At 40.6% G+C, this 23,928-nt stretch overlaps 1 protein-coding gene across 3 annotated transcripts; it reads right to left on the bottom strand.

Moving 5' to 3' along the window:
• Positions 1 to 358: 358 nt before the first annotated feature.
• Positions 359 to 23,928, bottom strand: Msl2 (MSL complex subunit 2). Of its 3 annotated transcripts, none has more exons than XM_021172972.3 (3): positions 23,157 to 23,307; positions 22,582 to 22,699; positions 359 to 3,706 (listed from the first exon to the last, which is right to left on the bottom strand). In XM_021172972.3, the coding sequence occupies exon 3, from the start codon at positions 3,624 to 3,626 to the stop codon at positions 2,115 to 2,117; it is 1,512 nt and encodes a 503-aa protein (XP_021028631.1). In that variant the 5' UTR covers positions 3,627 to 3,706; positions 22,582 to 22,699; positions 23,157 to 23,307; the 3' UTR covers positions 359 to 2,114. The 3 variants fall into 3 exon arrangements, with proteins under 3 accessions (XP_021028631.1, XP_021028632.1, XP_021028630.1); XM_021172973.2 differs by having other exon boundaries at positions 22,623 to 22,699; positions 23,157 to 23,242; XM_021172971.3 differs by lacking the exon at positions 22,582 to 22,699 and having other exon boundaries at positions 23,157 to 23,928.

The raw sequence follows: 23,928 nt of genomic DNA, 5'->3' as shown, positions 1-23,928 counted from the left end.
CAATCAAGGCCCTCACATACTAATGTCCACTTTGTCTATATTGCCGACCTCCCATGCATCAAGAAACAAAGTGATCAAATTTGGGAAGCAATTAGGTAATCCATGAATTTTAAGTTTGGGAGATTTGCAAAATATAGCCTAATTATCCATGTGTACAATCTCATTTCTAGTCATTTCTGCAGTGATCATTAGTGAATAAAAAACAGATTTACACGATTATATAGCAGGGAATATGGTTCAACACAAAAACTGTTACAAATTTCAGGTAAATACATGTTTCATAAGACACTGCTATCATTTAAAGATTTAAATAAAATTCCAAAACTTGGTAAGCAAATAAAGACAAGACAACTAGGAAGCCTTTTCCACCATTTACTCTTGTTATCAAAAATAGTTCAACTCTTCTTGCAAAACAAAAACAAAATCGTACATACTGGACACATACATCACATTTCCTTCCTATGGCTTTAGCCCACCCCCGCCCTACCCAAAGAGACCAAAAAAATTTTTTTGGTATTTTTTTGTTTTTTTAAAAAGCCCAATGACAACAACAAAACAACTACCTGACCACATCCACAGAAAATGACACCAGGATACACTACAAAACAGGAGGTGTCATCTGCTCTGTGTCCAAAGGATTCTTCTCCATGTCTTTATGAGGCGAGTAACCATCATTGAACATGCTGTGTGCCAAATCAAAACAACTTCAACACATCAGATCTCACTAGATGGTGAATGCAGTAGAAGTTGGAACTTCCCTAGCAGTATTTCTCTTAAAATAAGCACTGCCAAAGCAGCAACTCTTTGAAATCACAAGGTTCTCTCTACACCTAGTCCTTGCTTAACCTGGGCTGTGCTCTTTCAAGCAACTGACTAGGACTTCCCATCAACAGAATGTTTATCTTCCCCATAAAGTTAGTGGGAGGAAGTGCATTAAAACTGAAACAGTTTGTGCTTTACATGCAAGAGCATTCTAAAGAAAACCCTCCGAGCTTTAGACCTACCTAAATGCACAGGCTTCATTAAAGGCATTTTTTATTAAAGCCTTGATAAAGAAGCCTTCATTTTGAACAGCACCCTAAAAAAAAGAAAAAGAAAAAGAAAAAAGAAAGAAAAGAAAAAAAGGAGCATATTCAAGGTAAAGCCTGTGGCAAATAGGGAATAAATAAAAAAGAAGTTGTCAATGGCAATAAGTGTAATGTGTAAGTCTGGGCACATTTGGGGCATTATTCCAGAATTCCTTTAAATAAAACCCAATTTTTAAATTCTTTTTATATTTTTTTAAAAATTCTGTCATGAACTATATAAATTCAGTTATATTCAGAATAAAACAGCTCTTCACTTTATTTACCAAATAGAACATTGCTCAAAGTGAAAGGACTTAGGATCTTCTCATAGAAGTAAATCAGATAACTGGAAAGGAGGGCTGAGCTCATAAATATTTAAAGCATAAACAGCTTAACATTTGTGGTCTGACAGAATTTATTTGTTCACTTTTTTAAAAGACAGATTTCTTAAACATTCTAATGAGGGGGAAATTTTCTTTCATAATACTGCTGATTTAAGAACTGCTACATACACGCCAGTAGCCAATTTTCATGATCAGAAATGGTATCATGTCAGCACAAAGGTTGAGCTGGACACATCAGCTTTTCAACAGGAGAAATATCAGTGCGGCATTTGAAGGCAGCACAAAGTCTCCTGATAAACTAATGGCTACTTTTCCACAAAAAAATTAGCACAATCTTTATGGACTGACTAGATACCACTTCCTTACATTTGAATCATCAACTTTGATTACGCACAAAGCATGACCATAAACAATGAGGTTATTGTTATTTCCTTGCCAAAGTTCATTTTGTATAAATCAGTTGCATCAGCATTTGTTCTCAAACTATGAGGTTCTGTAAGAACTAAGAACATATAGTTGTAGGGTTACTCCTCCATTATCTGCAAACTATTTCCCCGACACTAACACATATAACTTAGCAATGAAAACACTTGATACAAGTGATCTATATGCAGGAGCTCCGGCAAGTTAAACCAACAGAACCATAGCTGCCGTAAAACTGTAGCTATTTCCTACCAAAGGGTAGGTTTAAAGACCCACTGATTTAACAGTCGAATCTCATGTCTATAGCTTCATCCAAACTTTTATCATCATGTGTACTGGCAGCCAAAAATGTCGTTACAGGGGACCCTGTGACATTAATTACACTGGTGCTGGTACTTGCGTTACGCACAGCAATGCTAGTCACATTAATGCCCAAAGTGAGCCTGGTCTGCTCCAAGGCCTTTTCTGGCACCGCAAATGCCTCCAGCTTCTTCTCCCCATTGGCCATATAGGAGTTTTGGCAGCCACGACATATACAATCTAAGCAGGCTTTCCGGTTAGAGTAGCAAGGGCAGCGTTGGCCGCGGCATGTAAGAACACTTGGATTTTGAGTAGCACGCCCACATTTACATCCTTTCTTTTCCTGGGGCTTTTTGTACACAGTCTTGGTAGGGCTTCCTGGCATAAAATGATGACTAGGGATCTTTTCCTTTACTGCTTTGTCTTTTTTAAGAATACCTGGCTTGGATTTAGAGTGGGATTTCTTGGATCCATGTTCATGACTCTTTTTCATGCTTTTAGTAGATAAAAGTACAGTCTTGCTGATCTTGGGTGTCGTGCCTCCATTGGGAACAGTTGCTATAGGTTGAAGAGAGATTTTGCTTTCCCGCTTCACAGTCACAGGAGCAGATGCCCCCAGTGTCGGGCCTCGGATAATAGTAGAGATTGGAAGTGGCTGAACTTTCTCACTGTCACTTTCAGATCTGGATCGTTTTCGATTCAACTTTGCTACCTTGGGAGTTGCTGCTGTACATGATAACCCATGAAGTGCAGGGCTGGTGGACATGAAAACATTATGGCTAAGAGACTGGGAAGAAAGTTGCAAAAAAGGTCCATTGGATACAGTGGCTTCCAAGTTTGGCTGCAAATTAGGACAGCAAACTTCTGTATTTGAAACAGTTTCTAAGCTGCGGAGTACTTCCTCAACACTCAGCAAAAGAGAGTCACCGGGTTTTATATCTTCACTGAAACTACAGATATCAATACCTGTGGAGCACAAGTCAGTGGCTACCGTGTCACAGACAGGTGGCAGGTTGTCAGACAGATCCTCAGTTTTTATATCAACAGTATTACACACGTCAATTGTATTTGGATGTTCAGGTGAAGGGATGTTTATACCAAATCTATCTATTGAAAGCCCATTGTAAGTAGGCAAACCATTGATAACAGAACTGCCAATGGCAATGCTGAGGGTGCTCTCAGACAATGGAGATAAGCTAGCTTGAGGATCAGCTGTGGGTTCTGAAGTTGAAGGTAAAGGGGAATGTGTCAAACACAGAGTGAAGGATGAATCTGAAGGTTTCTCGGTCTCCTCACAAAACAATGATCCGTCATTAAGCAAAGCCAAAATATCAGAAGAACAGTCAACTGCTTCTATTATATCCCGTGCCAGTGTCGTCTGGGTTATATATTCACACAGTTTCTTGTAGCAATTCACTAGGATGCTTAACTGCTTGTTCTCCTCAAACTGCTCATAGTCTTTGCACCAGCTACAGGAAGGTTTCATCATCATTTTCTTGCCTTTACAAGTTTTGCAGACATAATGTTGGCAGGTGGAGTTGGTGGGTGCAATAGGATCTTGAAGCAAATGTCCTAAGGGGAGGAGGAGGAAAGCACAGATTTTAGCAAAACTAATATACTGTTTCATATAATGGAGTTCAGACATTAATCTCTTAAACTGAAATTGGTTAGACTCACTAGACTGAAAGGGAGGGTATACAGAGATAACTGGAGAAATAGTCAACATCTTACTTCATTTCTGTAACATAGTCTCCAGTCCATTATCTCAAATCACAGTCTTCCTGGATTTTGGTCTTGCCCACAAAATGTTAACACCAACCTTCTTATGGTCTTCTCTCCAAAAGCTATCAGGAAGTAAGTGTGGTGGTAAAATGTAGGCTTAAAACCCCTGAGGCCCCAAACTAATACAACAGAAGAATAGACAACTTATTGAACAGAATTGGTACAAATCTAATTCCAACCTGTAATTATATATATGAGCCATAAGATCAAAATGTAAACTACAATGGAGTAAGGGCTCATTCATTAAAAGGAGTTTTGTTCAATTCAAATCTCCCACAAGGACTAAAACATAAGAACAGAATAAAATGAGGGGATATGTGAGCCAGACACAGTGGTGCACATCTTTAATCCCAGCACTCTATAGAGGCAGAGGAAGGTGAATCTCTATAAGTTCAAGGACAGCATGGTCTCTACATAGTGAATTCCAGGGCAGCCAAGGACTATATAGAGACCCTGACTCAAAAGAACAAGATTGGGATTGGTGGGAGAAACTTGTGCACCACCATGCCTGGCTCAATAGACTTTTTTCAGGTTAACAACTTTCCTCTAAAACACAGACGTGGGCCATTATGTTTAAACATATTACAATAAAGAAAAATGGAAGTAATACTGGACGCCAAAACTCAAAAGAACTGTTCTATTATAAACCATAGGTATCCTCGGTACAGCAACAGATTATGAAAGTGAAAGTGGAGCTGGGGAGCTGGCTCAGCTGGGAAGGGCTAACAATGTGTACAGCACAGGTATGAGGAGCTGCGTTCCTATCCCCAGAAAGCACATAAAAATGCTGGTTGTAGTGGCACACTTGTGTAACTTTAGCAGCAGGGGGTAGAATAGTGGGGAAGTCCACTGGAGCTCACTGGCTCCCAGCTCCAGGTTCAGTGAGAGACCACCTTTCAATAGAATAAATAGAACAGGACATCTAATGTCCTCTCCTACAGCCTCTGCACACATGATTTGCACACATATGTGCACATACCACACAAACACACATGGTAAAATGGTCTTCCAACTTGAGACAGCTATCAAATTATAAATGACCTACAAATAAGAACAATAGAAGGGTAGGTTCTACTGGGTCATCAGCCTGTCTCCACCCTACCAGTGTGGGGGTTAGACAGCACTTCCATTCACGCCTGCAAAGGAAGCACTCTACCCACTCAGCCATCTCCCTGACACCTTCATTTTTAATTTTTAAATAACTAACACCAAAAATCTCAAGACAAAAAAAATTTATTAAGCCCCATGGAACTAAGGCCATATATACAAGAAAATAATGACAAAAGCCATCAAGAAGACAAGACACAGCCACAGAGTCCAACAACATACAACCCAAAACCTTTCAGTTTATAACATTCATCTCCAGCAAACTAAAAATAACTTCTTTAACCTACAACAAACATACACTTGAGGTCCTTAAGGGGATTGGGGGGGGGGGACGACATTGTTGAAAAAGAAGATGTAAAACTCTCTAAGATGTTAGATACTCCCATATCTTTATCTAGAATCTATATATAATTCCAAGAAAGCCATACACAAGAACTCTGAGAGCCACTGAGTTTAAGAAGGCCACAAGAAAACATTGTATATAACTGTGAGTTTCTATGTATTACCAATGAACTCTCAGTAATTTATATTTCTGAACACTCCTACTTAAAACAGCACCAAGAAGATATTTTAAATATTTAGGAAGAAAAGTATTTAGAAACACTTATATACAAGTTACACACACACACTTTTGTAATCTCAGCACTTGGAGGGCAGAAGGTCGAGTTTCAGGAAACCTGAGCTGCAGTATATTTAAAAAAAAAAAAAAAAAAGTACCAAGAGCTAGAGCTATGGCTCTTGCTCACAGCTTCCCTAGAAGGGGCAATCTATAAATTCAAGACCCAAAACAACAAAGATTGCACACAGATGTATTCACAGTCAACCTACATCAGTAACACAGTTGTTTGTTCAGAAAGCACCATCAGCAGCACACCAGGCTGAAGCACAGTCTTTTTGATTATCCATTTGATTACCCAATCTAACAAAAAAAAAAAAATTCTAATCAGATTACTAGGGAAAATTCAGGTGGGAAAGCAGAGAGGGACAGACAGATGGACGCACACACATACATGCCTACATAACTGACAAGCACTTAATACACTTAAATGCCAGTGGCTTAAAAAAACAAAAACAAAAATTCTGAGAACACTGGATCTGGAGGTAATAACAATCATAAACTAAAGCCTACAATGGCAGACAGTACTAAACTAAAATGTAATGCCAGCAACTTACACATGAACACAACAAACAGGAATCAAATCTCACACCTTTAATCCCAAAACTCAGGAAGGAGAGGCAAGTTTTAAACAGATGGGTATCACAGATGGGTATCTAACACAGAATCACCTCTTCTTACTGCACTCCCTTCTTCCTTTGGAATCTTTACGGGCTTTTTTTCTAGTGTAAAACTTTGGCACCTTGGTAAAAGCCCTCAGGTGTCTGTAGCTCCTGCAGCTCCTGCTCTGTTGCACTGGTATCATTGTGTAGCTGTTGTGTCAGTACTGTGCTGTCTGCTCCTACTGCTCCATAGTAATCTAAGATCAAGTACTGTGACACCTCCAGTGCTCCTCTGACCAGTTGAGGCCTTTTGTATTACTCTGTGAGTTTTACTGTTTTTAAAATAGTTTTGTGAAGAGTGTCATTGGGATTTTGATGAGAATTAGGATGAATTTCTACATGCTTTTGGTAATAATGCCTTTAAATGTCTTAAAAGAGGGGGAGAAGTGCTGTTTGGTATGTATTTTAACTACTTCTCTAGCACCATGCTTGCCAGCTGCCATGCTCCCTGCCATAATAATGGAATAGACATCTGAAACTGTAAGCCAGCTCCAATGAAATGCTTGTGTTTTTTAAGAATTGCCTTGGTCATGATGTTATCTTCACACCATACAACAGTGACTAATACAGCATATGTGGGAGGCAGAGTTACCTTTGCTGCAAAAGAGCCCAATAAGGAACAAAGTCCAGCCTCCACATCATTTGACAACAGCTGAAACTGCTTGTATACAGCATTTTACCATAAATGATAGTATTCAGATAGCCTAGATTATATACAAAATTGATGGATGTGTAAAACATATAATCATTTATATTGGAGCAATAAATCAAAAATGACAAATCTAATAAACAGGCCTTGTTAAAGCCCTAAGCCTCTTGAGGTGTTACAATAATACATAATACTGAATCTTATTCATAAACCACTCAGCATAGATTCTTATTCTAGTAATATAAAGTCATGTATTAAAGACTGAAAGAAGCCAAGCATTGTGGCTCACGCTTATAATCAGCACCAGAGAGGCTGAGACAGAAAGTGTTGTGTGTTTGAGGGCAGCTTTTTATTACAGTGAATTCCAGACCAGGCTGGGCTACAGAAACCCACAAGCCTCAAACAAACAGCCAGGTCTAGTAGAACACATTTGTAATCCCAACATTTGTGAGGCTGAAGCAAGATCAGGAGTTTGAGCCCAGCTTGGACTACATAGCAAGACCCTGTTCTCAGTCAGTCATCCATCCATAATGAGTAAATGTATTTCTCCCAAGTCAAAAGTCTGTGATAGGGGCTGGAGAGATGGCTCAGTGAGTAAGAGCACTGACTGCTCTTCTAAAGGTCCTGAGTTCAAATCCCCGCAACCACATGGTGGCTCACAACCACCTGTAATGAGATCTGACACCCTCTTCTGGTGTGTCTGAAGACAGCAAAGTGTACATATTTATAATAATAAATAAAAATAAAATAAAATAGTCATCTTTACAAGTTTATTTTCATTCTAACAAAACTGTGCTTAATACAGTTTTTTGCAGGCATATGTTGAAGTCTAAGCCTCTTTAAAGGTGTTTCAGGAGGCAAAATATGTAACTATGGAGCTACTGCATAAAAAATAAAAAAGACCAAGGAGATGACTCTGGTCAAAATGCTAGCCCCATAAAGTTGAAAGTTCAGGTTCCCAAATAAAGCAAGAACCAGGTGAGCCTAATGGCCAGTATTACAGGAAGACCCGGGATTCCCCAGGGAATACTAGCTAGCTAGAACTGGCAAGTTCTGAAAACAGCAATACCCTGACTTAGTAAATAATGTAAAGAGCAATCTGACCTTCACATGCATAAACACAGAAACCTACATACATGCATACTCATGTACACATGTGCATTCCTATTAAACACATAGTTGCCAATAAAATTGAAATTAAAATTAGGCTGGGTATGATGGTATATACATTTGATTCCAGCACTTGGGAAGCAGAGGCAGATGAGAGTTTGAAGCCAGCCTGGTCTACATAGAGGGTTCCAAGACAGTCAAGGATGGGTAGAGAAACCCTGACCCAAAAAAGCCCAAAATAAAAAAAATAAAAAAAAAAAAACTCAAGTCAAGCATACTAGTAGATTATCTTTAATCCAAAACTCCAGATGCAGTGGCAGGAACATCTGAGTTGAGGCCAGCCCGGTACACACACAGTTCCAAAACAACCAACTAGAGCTACACAGAAAAACCCTATCTTAAAAAATAAACTTGGGGGGAGGGTATGGGGGGCTTTTGGGATAGCATTGGAAATGTAAATGAGGAAAATACCTAATAAAAAAATTTTTCTTCACAAAAAATAAAAATAAAAATAAATAAAATAAACTTGCCAGGCATGGTGGTGCACACCTTTAATCCCAGCACTGGGGAGGCAGTGGCAGGCGGATTTCTGAGTTCAAGGCCAGCCTGGTCTACAAAGTGAGTTACAGGACAGCCAGGGCTATACAGAGAAACCCTGTCTCGAAAAACCCAAAAATAAATAAATAAATAAATAAATAAAAATAAATAAATAAATAAGCTCAACTTAAAAAAATGAGATCAGAGAATCCACCTAAAATATAATTTTATTCTTGACATTCCCAAAGTCAGTTTTGTTTTTAAATTTCTGATTAAGCAGCACTTGGAATCTGTTAAAACTTATGCCCATCCGGTTTATTCTAATGGTTTACCACAAGGAAAATAAATGCCTCAAAACATTTATTTATTTAAAAAATTAATAATAAAACTATTAGAAGTTATTAGAGATGTTCAGAATAGCCTTAACCCCTTTCAGCTATCACTAACCACAAACCCTATTTTCTTTATAGCATCTAACATGATTATAGCATTAACAGAACATTATGAGTTTTAATTTAAAGTAAGGAAAGAAGATGACAGTCACTAAACATGATGACTGAATATTTTGATCACCTGACCAAGTTGGGGAAAGGGGGCTGAACTTGTGATCTCCTCCAATAGGTAGGCTCTACAAAACAAACAACAACAAGAAACATCAAGGTAATTTTGCTTGTTTTTGGTGTGTGCGTGAGTGTGTGTGTGCGTGTGTGTGTGTGTGTGTGTGTGTGTGTGTGTGTGTGTTTGATGCTGTTGTTTTGTTTTTCCTCTTGAGAAGGGATGTGGCTTATCTTTAACTTGAAGCTATCCTCATGTTTCTACTTCCTATACACTACCTCATCCAGCTCCAAGTAATTATTTTTAAGTCACTATATATATCATCACTTTAAATAACTAGGTACTACTGTATTGAGAGACCAGTGATGGTCACACACATGCCAGTTTGACAAAAGGATTAAGGACTAAGAAAAAGAACAGTTCAACACTACAATTTTGTATATTACTGAAGCCAAATTATTTACTGACATCTGAATATCAAACCACAGAGTTTGAGCTGGAGAGGTGGCTCAGTGGTTAAGAGCACTGACTGCTCTTCCAGAGGTCCTGAGTTCAATTCCCAGCAACCACATGGTGGCTCACAACCATCTGTAATGGGATCCGATGCCCTCTACTGGTGTGTCAGAACACAGCTACAGTGTACTCATAAAAAAAAAGTATTTAGAATGTCTCTACTTTAAAAAAAAAAAAAAAAGAGTTAAATAAACTAAACAACAAAATAAATTCTGGTACACAAGGTGGTTAAGTCAATAGTTTATAAGGTAAGTCTCTACAAGCAATTAATATATTTTTTTAAAAAAAATCAACACCAAGATAATTAAATGGATGACGTACAACTTCTCAAGCCCTCAACAGATTCATAAACAAGTCATGCTTCATTTACTATTCTAGCAAGAACTAAAGAAGACGCCTGGATATCTTTATCTTAGTAACAAATGGGACTTTTATAGTTTGTAGTTAGAACACTTCTGTCCTATTCCACCATTTCCATATCTTAGCAAAGCGATACTTTTTCACTTAACTACTGACAACAAGACAAGATGCACACCTGTAATGATCACTCAATCAGTTTTGATCTGTACTTTACAAACTATTGTTCCATTACATCAGAAGGTTTGCCTTCCCACACTTCTGTTTCCAGTGTCTCACTATTCTGCCCTGGACGGCCTGGACCTGACTATGAGGACCAGGAGAAATTTGATTAGCACAGCACTACTTCCTTCACTTTACTGATGCATACACTATTTTCAAGGCGCAACTATTAACCTCACACCGACAGTATTCCAACACTACACTGCTGTCACCTGTCACACAGGCAGGCACCTGCCATACTCCAGAGCTGATGCAGGCTAGGGACATGTGGCCCAATATGTGCATTTTTAGAAAAGGTCTCCCAAATTCTAATAAGCAAACAAGTTTAGAAACCATTAATGGCATAGCCTTGTTTTTGTTCTTTGCATAAAAACCTTCATAGTAAAAAAAATTCCGGGAGATCTTTCTGATCAAGTCATCAATGGAATAGAAACTGTGATTAAATGTTTTTTTAAGAAAAAACGAAAAACTATAGTCAGTATGTGCGAGAGCATAATATAAAACTCAGTAACAAAACATACAAATTGTGACTTTCCCCTAACAAGAAACTTGTTTTTTCCCTAAAATCTGCTTTTAAAAACGTGCAGTGATAAAGGGGGAGTGGAGGAGGGTAGTGAGGGAGGGGAGTGGAGAAAGCTCAACAACAGCTTCTTTAAGCTGCTGCTCTTACGGAAGGCCTGGGTTTGATTCCCAGCACCCAAAAAACAGTTTACAACAGTCTATAACCCCAGTTCCAGGCATGACACCCTCTTTTGGTCTCATGGACATCAGGCACACAAGCAATACACATACATACAAGCAGGCAAAAATGTATATTCAATTCATGTAAAATTTTAAAACACATCTTGTAACATTTGGGGAATTGGGGAGATGACTCAGTGAGATCAGAGCTTGCCACATAAGCTTAAGGACACTAAAGGACAGAAGAGTCACTGGAGCTGACCAGCTAAGCTAACTACAAATCAGCACACTCGCAGGTCCAGGGAGACCTGTCTCAAGAGAGTAAGGTTGACAACAATACAACAGAATGCCCACTGCCTCCGATTTGGCCTACATCCTAAGAGATAGTACCTCCATAGGTCTTAAAGAGAAAAAGGACTAAAAATAAGAGCCAAGCATAGTGGCATACACCCAATCCCATAACACAGGAGGGATCGGGCATTCAGAGCCAGCTTTGGCTAAATAATGCATTTGAGACAAAAAGAGCAAATAGGGGGAGGGGGTCAAGACAGAGTTTTCTCTGTGTAGCCTTGGCTGTCCTAGAACTTGCTTTGTAGATTACACTGGTTTTAGAACTCACACCCACCTGCCTCTGCCTCCCAAATGCTGGGATTAAAAGTGTGAGTAAGCAACCACCACCCAGCAAGTAATCGTATTTATAAATTCATAAACGGGCTGGAGAGACGGCTCAGCGGGGAAGAGCACTGACTGCTCTTCCACAGGTCCTGAGTTCAAAAGCAATTAACTACATGTAATGAGATCTGATGCCCTCTTCTGGTACATCTGAAGTCAGCTACAGTGTACTTATATTTAATAAAAATTAGATCTTTGGGCCAGAGCAAGCAGGGACTGAGCGAGCAGGTTGACCTGAGTGAGCAGAGGTCCTAAAAATTCAATTTCCAACAACCACATGAAGGCTCACAACCATCTGCACAGCTACAGTGTACTCACATACATAAATAAATAAATCTTTGAAAAAAATCATAAAGTTTCATAAACTAAAATAAAAACTTAAAAGTGTTTTGATATTTGGAATTATGTTTTTACTAAAATGGTTCTCATTTTATGTTTTTATGACTACAGGCTTCACTTCAAACACTCTACTGTAATCACAGCCTTTATTCTTTTCGAGGTACAAACATTACTAAGCAGCACTTCTCCCCCTTCTCTTAAGACATTTAAAGGCATCATTACCAAAAGCATGTAGAAATTCATCCTAATTCTCATCAAAATCCCAATGACACTCTTCACAAAACTATTTTAAAAACAGTAAAACTCACAGAGTAATACAAAAGGCCTCAACTGGTCAGAGGAGCACTGGAGGTGTCACAGTACTTGATCTTAGATTACTATGGAGCAGTAGGAGCAGACAGCACAGTACTGACACAACAGCTACACAATGATACCAGTGCAACAGAGCAGGAGCTGCAGGAGCTACAGACACCTGAGGGCTTTTACCAAGAAAAAAAAGCTTCAACAAATGGACCATGGAAACCAGGTAGCCAGAATTAAGCTGTAGGTAGAATTAAGCTGTAGGTAGAATTAAGCTGTAGCCCACCAATACAAAAAGAAACTCAAAATGAACCAAATATCTCCATGTAAGACCCAAAACATTTCTAGGAACTACACACTGGGAGAATACACTTCAAGATAATAGATATGTATGTATGTGTGTGTGTGTGTGTGTGTGTGTGTGTATGTATGTATATGTTTATCAGAAATTGCTGAAATTGACAAAAGCTTAAGAATATTTGTAACAATGTAACAGTATCTAGCATCTAGTCAAACTCACCACATATACAAAACATAAAAACATGACATAATGAGCAGAAAAACCAATCTCAAGCAACAAATCCCCATGTGAAAGACAACAGAATAAACAGTAATACTAGGGAAGAAAGACTATTGTAATTTTCAAAAGTGCTTAATGTGCCTAATGACAGAGCTTCAGAAAACAGACAACCACAGTTAGCACTCTGAAGACAACAGAAAGCACTAGTAACTGATTGCAGGTGCTCAGCACCTAGGGAAGCCAAAGGAACTCAGTAAAGGCACACAGAGGATCTGAACCAACTTTTGTGACGATGTTTCAACTGACTAGAAAAAAAAAAGTGTTCTCTGGCCAACAGATCTATAAGCAATTCTTTTTCTTATCCAAGTAACAAGGTTTCACAAAATAATTCCGGTTCCAACATGAGAAATGTTAGGGGTCTAGTGTCAAGAGCACACTCTTCATTCCTCTGGATTACAAACCCAACTACTTACAAGGGCAGTCAAGTAAGGTAAGGGGGTGTAGGTGCAGTGTGGTAACACAAACATTACTTTAACCAATCAGAATGCCAAATTCATAAACAAATTTCTGTTTTGTCTTTAAAAACAGAGTTCTCACCTTACTGCCTAGGCTAGTTAATCCTAACCTTTTGGGTTCAAATGACCTCTTTCAGCTTTCCAAGCAGCAGTTGGCTCTAAAGACACACATCACCACACCTGAACAGATTTCTGGGTTCTGTCTCTTTTCATAGTATCTCATTTGTAATCAAGATGGTCTCAAACTTGAACTCTCCTGCCTCAGCCTCCTAAAGAGCTGGAATTACACACATGTGACACCAGACTGGGCTTCAAATTTCAGCTCTAATAAACTTCATTTTACAATAAAACAAAAAGATTAAATGCTTTGTCCAGACCACTAGAGCAGACTGCCTCATGCAGCCATACTTGACAGTACTTTGGACACAAAAATCCTCACTAAGCTGCTACAGCAGTAACCCAAGATCTTCCTGTCTCAGAGAAGACAAAATCTTCCTGCCAACAGTTGAAGGGCAAATTTTGACCAAAGGTTTTTCACCAAGAAAAAATAACCTGGCATTTCCCTAAATATATAGACACTAATATATACACAATGCTACTCAGAGACAGCCCATACCAACAACTGACTATGAAGCCTGGGAAATGCATCAGATGGACTCACCCATCTGGTCTCCTCTAATTCTAGACTTCTGTATTATACATGGCCAGAAGCCCAAATTTCTACACCAGCCATGTTCTACTTCAAAGGAAGTGTTCAGCAAATTTCCTAGATTAAAAAACTCTTTGCAAGAGCAGAAGAGGGGAGACAGGTGGACTAAGAGAAGGCTCAACAGTTAAGAGTGCTTCCTGCTCTTCCCAGATGACTGCTTTGTTCCCAGCACCCACTTCAGTGGCACACAACCTGTAACTCCAGCTCTAGGGGAGCTGACTCCCTTTTCCAGCCTTCTCGGGTATTTACCCATGTACAGTGTGCACATATACATATATACAACAGAGACAGAAAGATCTTAAAAACATGTTAGGCCGGGCAGTGGTGGCACAGGCCTTTAATCCCAGCACTTGGGAGGCAGAGGCCAGCCTGGTCTACAGAGTGAGTTCCAGGACATCCAGGGCTACACAGAGAAAGCCTGTCTGGAAAAAAACAAAACAAAAAACAAAACAACAACAACAACAAAAAGAATTAACAACTTTAAAAAATTAAAGAACCCTCTTTAAGTTGAAAGCTTTCACCTTTTCACTTAGAGGAAATCTTTCTAATGCTTTTCTTAGAAAATTCTAAATTGCTAGTCACTCCTCTAATCATTTATTAAGTAAAATAAGGATTATGTGAACACAAGCATCATGGTGTAAATCTTGCATAGTGAGTTTAATAATCAAGACCTCTGGCCAGGCAGTGGTGGCACACGCCTTTAACCCCACTTGGGAGACAGAGGCAGGTGGTTTTCTGAGTTCGAGGCCAGCCTGGTCTACAGAGTGAGTTCCAGAACAGCCAGGGCTTGCAGAGAAACCTTATCTCAAAAAAACAAAAACAACTAACTACAATAGAGTGGGTAGCATATACAAAGTATATACATAAAGCATATACAAAGTATCTAAAAGGTTTATCCAGAATAGGAGAAAGAGCAGGACAGAACAAAGACCAACTTAATGTTTATAAATTAGTGTTTTTTCAGAATTTTCCTTTGATATTTTTAGGCCATGGTTGACTACAAGTAATTGAAATTGTGCAAAGTACCAACTACAAATAGGAAAGATGTAATACTTGAGGTATTTATATATTCTTGTTCACAATAACCAAGAGGCAGAAGCAACCCAAATGCCCATCTATGGAACAATGGAAAACAAAATACATGTGTAATACAGAATTATTCCTCAGCCTTATAATGGAAATTCTGTCGCATGATATAACATGGAGAAACCTAAGGACATAATGCCAAGTAAAATAAGCCAGACACAAAAAAGATAAATAATATCCATTTATATTAAGCATACATAGAGTGCAGTCAAGTGTACCCACACAGAGCTAATAAGATGGCTTAGCATTTAAAGACACTCTGCTGCCAAGTCTGAAGATCTGAGTTTGATTCCCTAGGATCCACATGGTTGAGAGAACCGTAAGTGTGTGCACATAAACACATATACAAAATAAATGTTTATAAAAGCAAAGTAGAACTGAGGAAATGGATCAGTCAGTTAAGTGCTTGCTGTGCAAACATGACCTGAGTTTATTCTTCAGAACCCAAAGAAAAAGCTGGGCCCACCTATCATCTCAGGGCTAGAGAGGTATACAACAGGACGACCCCTTAGGCTTATTGCCCAGCGAACCAGCCTAGCTGAGACAGACAGACAGACAGACAGACACAGAGAGAGAACTTATTGATTTCATTTCCTTTTTGTGATTCTAGAAAGCCAAGCCCAGGGTGCACATGCTAATAGTAAGCCTTCTACCAGACTCTACAGGCTGCACTGAGGCTATGAAGCCCAGACTATAGTCTCCAATGCTGAGTCGTCCTGTTTCCACCTCCCAAGAACTGGGATTAAAGTCATGTGCCATCAGACTCAAAGAGAATGACATACTAATTATAAAAAGGACTCACGTTTAAGAAAAAGGATAAATATAAAACCTTAAATTAATAATATTGAGGACCGGAGAGATGGCTCAGAGGTTAAGAGCACTGACTGGCCTTCCAGAGGTCCTGAGTTCAAATCCCAACCATCTGTAATGGGGTCCAATGACTTCTGGTGTGTATGAAGAGAGCCACAGTGTACTTACATACATAAAATAAACAAATCTTTTAAAAAAGACTGTGCAAGCTAAAATTTTAAAACAAATAATACATATATAACTAATTACTCAGATGGCCTTTAACTTAGCTTCTCTCTAAAAGGAAAAAAGTATAAAGTCAGTCACACATGAACCAGAAGTCCCCTGGTATTTACAAATTAGTTTGCTCTTGCACAAAGCAGAGTATTTCTGTCCAAAGATAGTCAGAAGTCCAGAGCTGAAAGAGATCAGCAGCATCACTCGTCTACTATACCCAGTGAGAGTCCACCCTGGCTTCACTAACAATGGGGAAATCAGCCAAACCAAAGTCACCCTTCATATAAAGCTAGTTTACTTCTCACAGGGACCCTCCACTCTCAGAGCCCATCCTTCCTATGTTAATGATGCTACAAAGGTTCTCTTCAGTGCTCAGTCATTCAACAAATAGTTTTTTAAATTTTTTTAATATTTATTTATTTATTTATTATATATAAGTGCGCTGTAGCTGTCTTCAGACACACCAGAAGAGAGCATCAGATTTTGTTACAGATGGTTGTGAGCCACCAAGTGGTTGGTGCTGGAGAGATGGCTCAGTGGTTAAGAGTGCCAACTGCTCTTCCAAAGGTCCTGAGTTCAAATCCCAGCAACAAGTACTTTTTAATAGCAGTCAGATACAGAGGTATAGTGGTGACTAAACCAAGTAAAAGTAAGACTCCGCCCATGGGGGAGCCACCCACCGCACAGCACCATGTAATAGGAGCACCAGGTAATATGCAGGACTATGAAGAGATGGCAAGTATACAGGGATATTGAGATGGTTCAACAGCTACTAACAATTGCATACAAGGTTGGCAACTTAAAATTCAATCCCCCAGACCCACATAAAGATGAAGAGAACCAACTCCAGAAAGCTGTCCTCCAAACTCCATGCCTATACATCATGCACATACACACATCTTGCACTCACACTAATAAAACATTTTTAAGGATTAATTTATGTATGCACATGAGTGTTCTATGTGCATGTATACCTGTATGACAGAAAAGAACATCAGATCCCCACTTTTTTTTAAATGTAGATTGTGAGCCACCATGTGGTTGGTGGGAATTGAATTCAGGACCTATGGAAGAGCAACCAGTGCTATTGACTGCTAAGCCATCTCTCCAGCCCACTAATAAACATTTTTTAAAGTCAGTACATTTTAAAGTCCTTAACATATAAAACAACAAACAATACTGGTCACTATATCCATACTATGTCAGTGGAAAATATTAATCTCCAATCCAGGTCCTGCCTACTTATTAAGAATTATAATACCTAAAAGGCAAGCCTAAACCACTTTGTTTCTAGATTCATTAAAGTACCAGGACAGTATTTGTATTCCAAAGTACAAATCTGACCATATTATTTTATAGGACTACAAATATCTCCCACAATAACTTCAAGTTCTAACAGTCTAATCTGTTTATCAAATGTATACCACTTGAAGACTGACAAGTTTACAAAAACCTTAAATCCATACAGCTGGTGTATCAATTCTCAGACCAACAAAAGAAACCCAACTACCTGACAATGCCAAGCTAACATTAAAAATAAGACCTTAGTACTGACACTTAAAAACAGTACTCAATTACTGTTCCAGCCACTCCCTGTGATCTGGAAAGAACAGCAATTCTCTGCAGCACTGCCATCTCATTCATTAGAAATGTCAGACTCTTGAAATATACAAAGTAACTGAAAAAGAAACAGTGACATTGTTAACACTTCAAAAAACAAATCTGTAATCCAGTGAATGTTCCACATTTAACAAGTGACCTGACTGTTACAGGCTCTTTTTCATCATAGGATATGAAGCACCCTGGGGCTGGAGCGATTGCGCAGTTAGAGCACTGGTTCAGTTACTGCCATCCACATGGCAGCTCTCAACGGTCTGTAACTCCAGTTCCGAAAGATCCAACACTCTCTTGTGGCCTCAACAGACACTGCATGCACACACTACAGATATATAAACTAGCATACATACTAGTGACACACACATACAAAAGATAAAATCTCAAACAAACAAAAAACCACCTTTGTAAGTGAGATATCGAGCATCCAGTATGTGCCAGTCCAAGACTTTCAGTAGATAGATTTGCTCCTGTAAATGTAAAATGTTTCAAGACAGGGCTAGAGAGAAAACTAAGCAGATAACAACACTCACATGGCAGCTCATAACCATCTGTTAACTTCAATTGCAAGACATCTGCTAACACCTTCTGGACTCTAAGAGCACATATTAGGTATACACATGCACGCACGCGCACGCACGCACGCACGCACGCACGCACGCACACACGCACGCACACATGAGTGCAGCCAAAACATTAACACACATAGAATATTTTTTTTTAATTTTTTTCTTTTAAGACACTACAGCTAAGCACAGTGGCACACTGCATTTAATCCCAATACTCTGGAGGTAGAGGCAGGCAGTCCGTTGTGAGAGGCCAGCCTTGACTACACAGAAACTCCAGACCAGCCAGGACTAGTGAGGCCTTCTCTCAAATTAAAAAGAAGAAAGCCCACCATAGGAGCTGAAGAGATAGCTATCCAGTTAAAAACACCTGCTACTAGCAGGCGGTGGTGGTACCTGCCTTCAATTCCCACACCTGGAAGGCAAAGGCAGGCCAGCCTGGTCTATAAAGCCAGTTCCAGGACAGCTAGGGGTCCACACGCAGAGAAGCCCTGGCTTAAACAAACAAGCAAGCACCTGCTACTTTTGCAAGGAACGGGGATTAAGTTCCTAGCACAGACTAAACCTCCAGTTGCACAGGTTCTAAGACCCTCTTCTGACCTTCTAGGGCACCTGCATGCCCCTGAGGCACATAGGCACACTCAGGCTTATTATTATTTCAAAAAATAATAATAAGCCCACAAATAACTTAAGGAAAAACAGATAAAGGAAACTAACTAAAGCAAATTTTAAAGCAACTTGTGTTCAGTAGTACAATGGTTTAAATAAAAATGGACCCCACAGGTTCATAGGAGTGGAATATTTTGAAAGGATAAAGACTTGAGGTCTTGTTGGAGTAGGTGTGGCCTTGCTGGAGCAGAAGTGTATCACCAAGGGAAAGTTTTGAGGTTTTAGAAGCTCAAGCTATGCTTGTGTGTGTGTGTGTGTGTGTGTGTGTGCGCGCCTCTTTCTTTCTCTCTCTCTCTCTCTCTGTCTCTCTTTCTCTCTCTCTCCTTGTGGTACCTATAGATCCAAATATAGAAGCCTCTGGCCTCCTTCTCCAGCACCATGTCTGTTTGCCAGGCCACCATGCTTCCTGCCATAACACTTATGTGCTATACCTCTGACCCAGTAAGCCAGGCCCAGCTAAATGTTTCCCTTTGTAAGAGCTGCCATGGTCACGGTGCCCTAAGACAAGTAGAAAAGCTGAGCACAAATCTACCTGCATCTACCTGCTGGAAGCGAGCATTGGGCTTTCCTTTCCCCTCCCTCCCTCCCTCCCTCCCTTCCTCCTTCCCTCCTTGGGCAGAAAAGAGTGAAAGGAGCAGCACAAAATGCACAACAAACAGTATTTTTTGTTGTGCAGAGACCCCCCAGCAGAGACGTACATACACCAGGACACTAAGATAACTATCAACTCTGAGTTGAAAGGAACTATAACATAGCCTAACAACTACAACGAAGGGTTATAGAGGTAGAGTGAGCAAGGAACAGTCACAGAAGGGAACAAATTGAGTTTTAGGACCTTTACAGAAAGTGAGCATTAGCTTAAGGCAAAAGAAACTTTAGGGAAGCCAGGCCCTACGGGTGCAGAACTGTAGTGCCAAGTATTCACAAAGCTGAAGAGGGACGGTCATTAGCTCAAGGACGGCTAGTCAACTATACATGTATATGATATGCACAAGGTCCCATGTTCAAGCCCCAGAAAGTGGGGAAGAAATGTAAGGAAGAAAAATATAAATAACATGCTTAAAAAGGTAAAAACAAAATAATAGCCGGGCGTGGTGGCGCACGCCTTTAATCCCAGCACTCGGGAGGCAGAGGCAGGCGGATTTCTGAGTTCGAGGCCAGCCTGGTCTACAGAGTGAGTTCCAGGACAGCCAAGGAAACAGAGAAACCCTGCCTCGAAAAACCAAAAAAAAAATAAATAAATAAATAAATAAATAAAAACATCTATTTTATTGTGGAATATTGACCACAAATACAACATCCTATTTACAGAACCAAGACAGAATTAAACTTAGTTTTCACATATTTAGTATTTTCATGAAATAAAACTGCACATGAATATTATTAGTGAGCTTGTTTTTGAGCTTAAAAAAAATTATGGGATTGTACCTGGCACAAAAATAAGCAGTGCTAGAGCTGAATAAAAATAATTTCTCTTTCTCTTCATAATCATAATCATGGGCTTGTGGGGCATGGGGGAAAAACTTAGACGAATATCTCTTATTATCAAAATGTCATTAAAGGCCACCCAATTTTAAGTAAAACCCACAAACCTTTTCCATAATATGAAAGAAAAGGAGACAAGAGCCAAAGAGAATAATCACTAAGTTAAAGTCATAAAATCAATTGTGTTGCCAAGACTTGAGTATTAAATAGGCTTCTTATGTGGAACTTCAGGGCCAGTGAGATGGTTCAGCAGTTAAAGAGCACAAACAGGAGACCAGGACTTGACTCCCAGCACCTACATGGCAGCTCATAATAGGAACTCCATTCCCAGGGGATACAACTCTCTTCTGACCTCCTCAGGCACAGCACACATAGTGTATACACACACACAGACAAAACAGCCAAACACATAAAAGTAATCTTTTTAATGTGACTTTATATTTAATGTCTTTTTTTTAATCCATGTTTAAATTATTAAGGCCATGCTTAGTTAAACCATCTCTGAATAATTTAAAATCCCACCTGGCTTGGTGGAACACACCAAGAATCCTTGCACTGAGAAGGCTGAGGCAGGATCTTCACCAGTTTGAAGCCAGCCTAGTATATGTAGTGAGACATGTCTCGGAAAAATAAAAGAGAGAGAGAGAGAGAGAGAAAATAGTGTAGAGCAGGATGCTTATCTGGCCCGTGAAAGCCCTGGGCTGCCCACTCACCAATGCAAAAAGCAAAGTAAGAGCCGGGCGTGGTGGCGCACGCCTTTAATCCCAGCAGAGGCAGGCGGATTTCTGAGTTCGAGGCCAGCCTGGTCTACAAAGTGAGTTCCAGGACAGCCAGGGCTATACAGAAAAACCCTGTCTCGAAAAACCAAAAAAAAAAAAAAAGCAAAGTAAGGTTTTCAAGTACCAAGCACCATCCAAAATCACCATTTTCTAGCAGAGCTAAGACCTGCCCATCTGGTAAAGAGGGTTAACATATTTTCAAGTGTTAGCTGAAAATGCCTTTACTAAGTACAACTGTCTGCAGAATGATATGGCCATGACCTTACTGACCTGTCTGTCCCCTACTTTACCACTTCAACAAACCTACTGATCCTCCTCAAAAACACAGGGGGAGGCGTGTCAGGGAGAAGCTGGGCCACACCAGAGCCTCAATCTTACACGCTCTGTAAGTGAACTCAGAGGCAGGGAGCTCTTCAATAGACCCTGATTTTGATGACCAGTGCCACTAAAAAATTAAAAATGAGACTGCAAGAGAGAATACCATTAAACCAAGCAAATTCTCAGTCCACTCCCCTTGGCTTTATCTAAACTGAAAGCAAACTAACTCAGCACCTAGCCCTAAAGCCCTCACTTCACACACCAAGACGCTGAGGCCTAAGGCAGCAGTTAATCATCTGCTCTGAGTGACTGCTTCCCTGTAAAAGTACTGTGTCTGTTAGTCGTCAAGGCAGTGCTTAATCACTTGGTTGCTTAAACGCTTATGAAATTAAGTACCTAACCAGGAAAAACCCAATCTCCACCCTTTTGGCACCCCTCAGTATCCGGCCCTGAGCTATACAAAAATGATGGATCAATCCTGAATACCATTTCTATGGCTCAGCCATTACTATCTCCACTTCAAGGGCCTCAATGTCTAAATTGTGACTGAATAGAGAGTCTGGGTTAACAAAGCCTACAACAAGCACAGTAAGTGGAGAACATCATCAGTACTTCCTTGTTGCTCTCTCATTTCTATTAAACGTCTCGTTTTCTAATAGGCGGAGGACTTATACCATCTCAAGAGGGACAGAGGATAATCGTTCTGGTTTTCTGAGTGTCAAATACTATTTGTGCCCAGTTAACACGAGTGATCACCCTTTAAACACTTTCCAGTTAGACGATATTTTCACTCATCTCTTACGATTCATTAAGTATTGTAACCGACGGGGGCTAATACCCTTTGAAAAAAATCTAAAAATAATCCCCTGAAACCGGGCATGGCTATGCATGCCTGAAATACCAGCATTCAAGAGACTGAGACACTAAGACCACTAGTTCGAAGTCCGCCTAAGCTACATAGTAGGAACCTGTCTTAAATAAGCAAGTAAATAAACAATGCCAGGCCACTGACATTAAAACTACAGAAAATCTAGTCTGTAAAAAAAAAAAAATCTCACCAACTAAAAAGTACCATCAGCTTCATTAGGTCAGTGCTAACCTTCAAACCATCTGTTGTAGAACCTGGGGCACTGAAGTCTCTGGCTGGAGGTGCATCAAGATTATACCATCCACCCTCTGCAAAACACGAGTGCAGTGCATATTTCTTAACAATGTTTGACCACATTTAATGACAATGGTATTCAATCAGTTCCCGCAGCAGAGGTTTAAAAAAGAAGGCAGCATGCTGCTGGCATTTCAACCCCATTTAAGACATCACCGCTATACGTGAAGCCGTCGAGGAATTTTTTAAAATGTATTTAAAAAAAAAAAAACACCAGAAAGATGTGTCAAGGCGAAATAAAACCGTTTTGAACGTTAAAGCCTCCGTACAAAGGTGGCTGAAAACGGCTCTCGGCCTTTCTGAAACGCCGGGCAAAAGTCCCTGGGCGACTTTCAAAACTAACGACCGTGTACTACTGCACAGTACCACCCCTTAAAACGAACTACCGGCCGGCCAACCGTTCACGTTACTACTGCCAAAGGGACTTTAGAAAACAAGCAGGGAAAGGGGAACAATAAAGAAGCGTCTCACCGCAAACACAGCACGAGAGGGACTGTCGGAAGTAAGGCAAGAGCCTGTTAATCTCTGTAAACGCCTTGGGGTCTCCGGGGTCGTAGTTGAGCACTAGGCGGCTCGCGGAAATGTAGAGAGCAGTAGCATTCACCGGGTTCATTGCAGACACTTCGACACCAATGGCTCCCGGTTGAAAAGAAATTCCGGATCCAAGTTTGTAAGCAGCCAGGGAACAATGGCGAATTTACAACAATTCGGAAGAAATCTGAGCAGGTCCCCTGGCCAAAGCAGCAACCAAAATCCGTGCAAGTTTGTGAAGCTGAAGCAATCCTCCCACACATGGGGGCCTCGGCGCCCCTCCTCCGTCCCTGAGACTTGCAGACCCAAGAGAGACAAGCGAAATCAGCGATCGAGTTCGTCCGACACGGCCGCGGCTGGGTGCTCCGGACGGGCTCGGGGTTCGCTCTAGCCCCGCGGCTCGGCGGGCGGCCTGCGCTCGAGCAGCATGTCCGGCCGCGGAGGCACCTCCGAGTGGAGCTGGCGCGCACGGGAGCGGGCCCGGTGGGGTCCAGGCGGTCCACACGTTTCTCTTCCGACGGCGGGGCCCTTACTCCATCGCAGCGACGTCGCGGAGGCAGCGGGACGGTGGGGACTACGGCGCAGGCGTCGGATTCCCGGGTCTAGTGCCAGCAGCCGCGGCGGCGGAGGTTGCTGTTGCTGCTGCTGCTGTGGCTGCTGCTGTTGCTATTGCGGCGGGAGCGCGCCGCTGCCGTTCTCGCCATGCCGGACG

This window comes from Mus caroli, unplaced genomic scaffold (assembly GCF_978045245.1).
Source record: "Mus caroli unplaced genomic scaffold, Mus_caroli_1 scaffold_11, whole genome shotgun sequence".
Lineage (NCBI taxonomy): Eukaryota > Metazoa > Chordata > Mammalia > Rodentia > Muridae > Mus > Mus caroli.
Note: the sequence above shows the minus strand (reverse complement) of the source record. Positions and strands in the feature narration are given on the sequence as shown.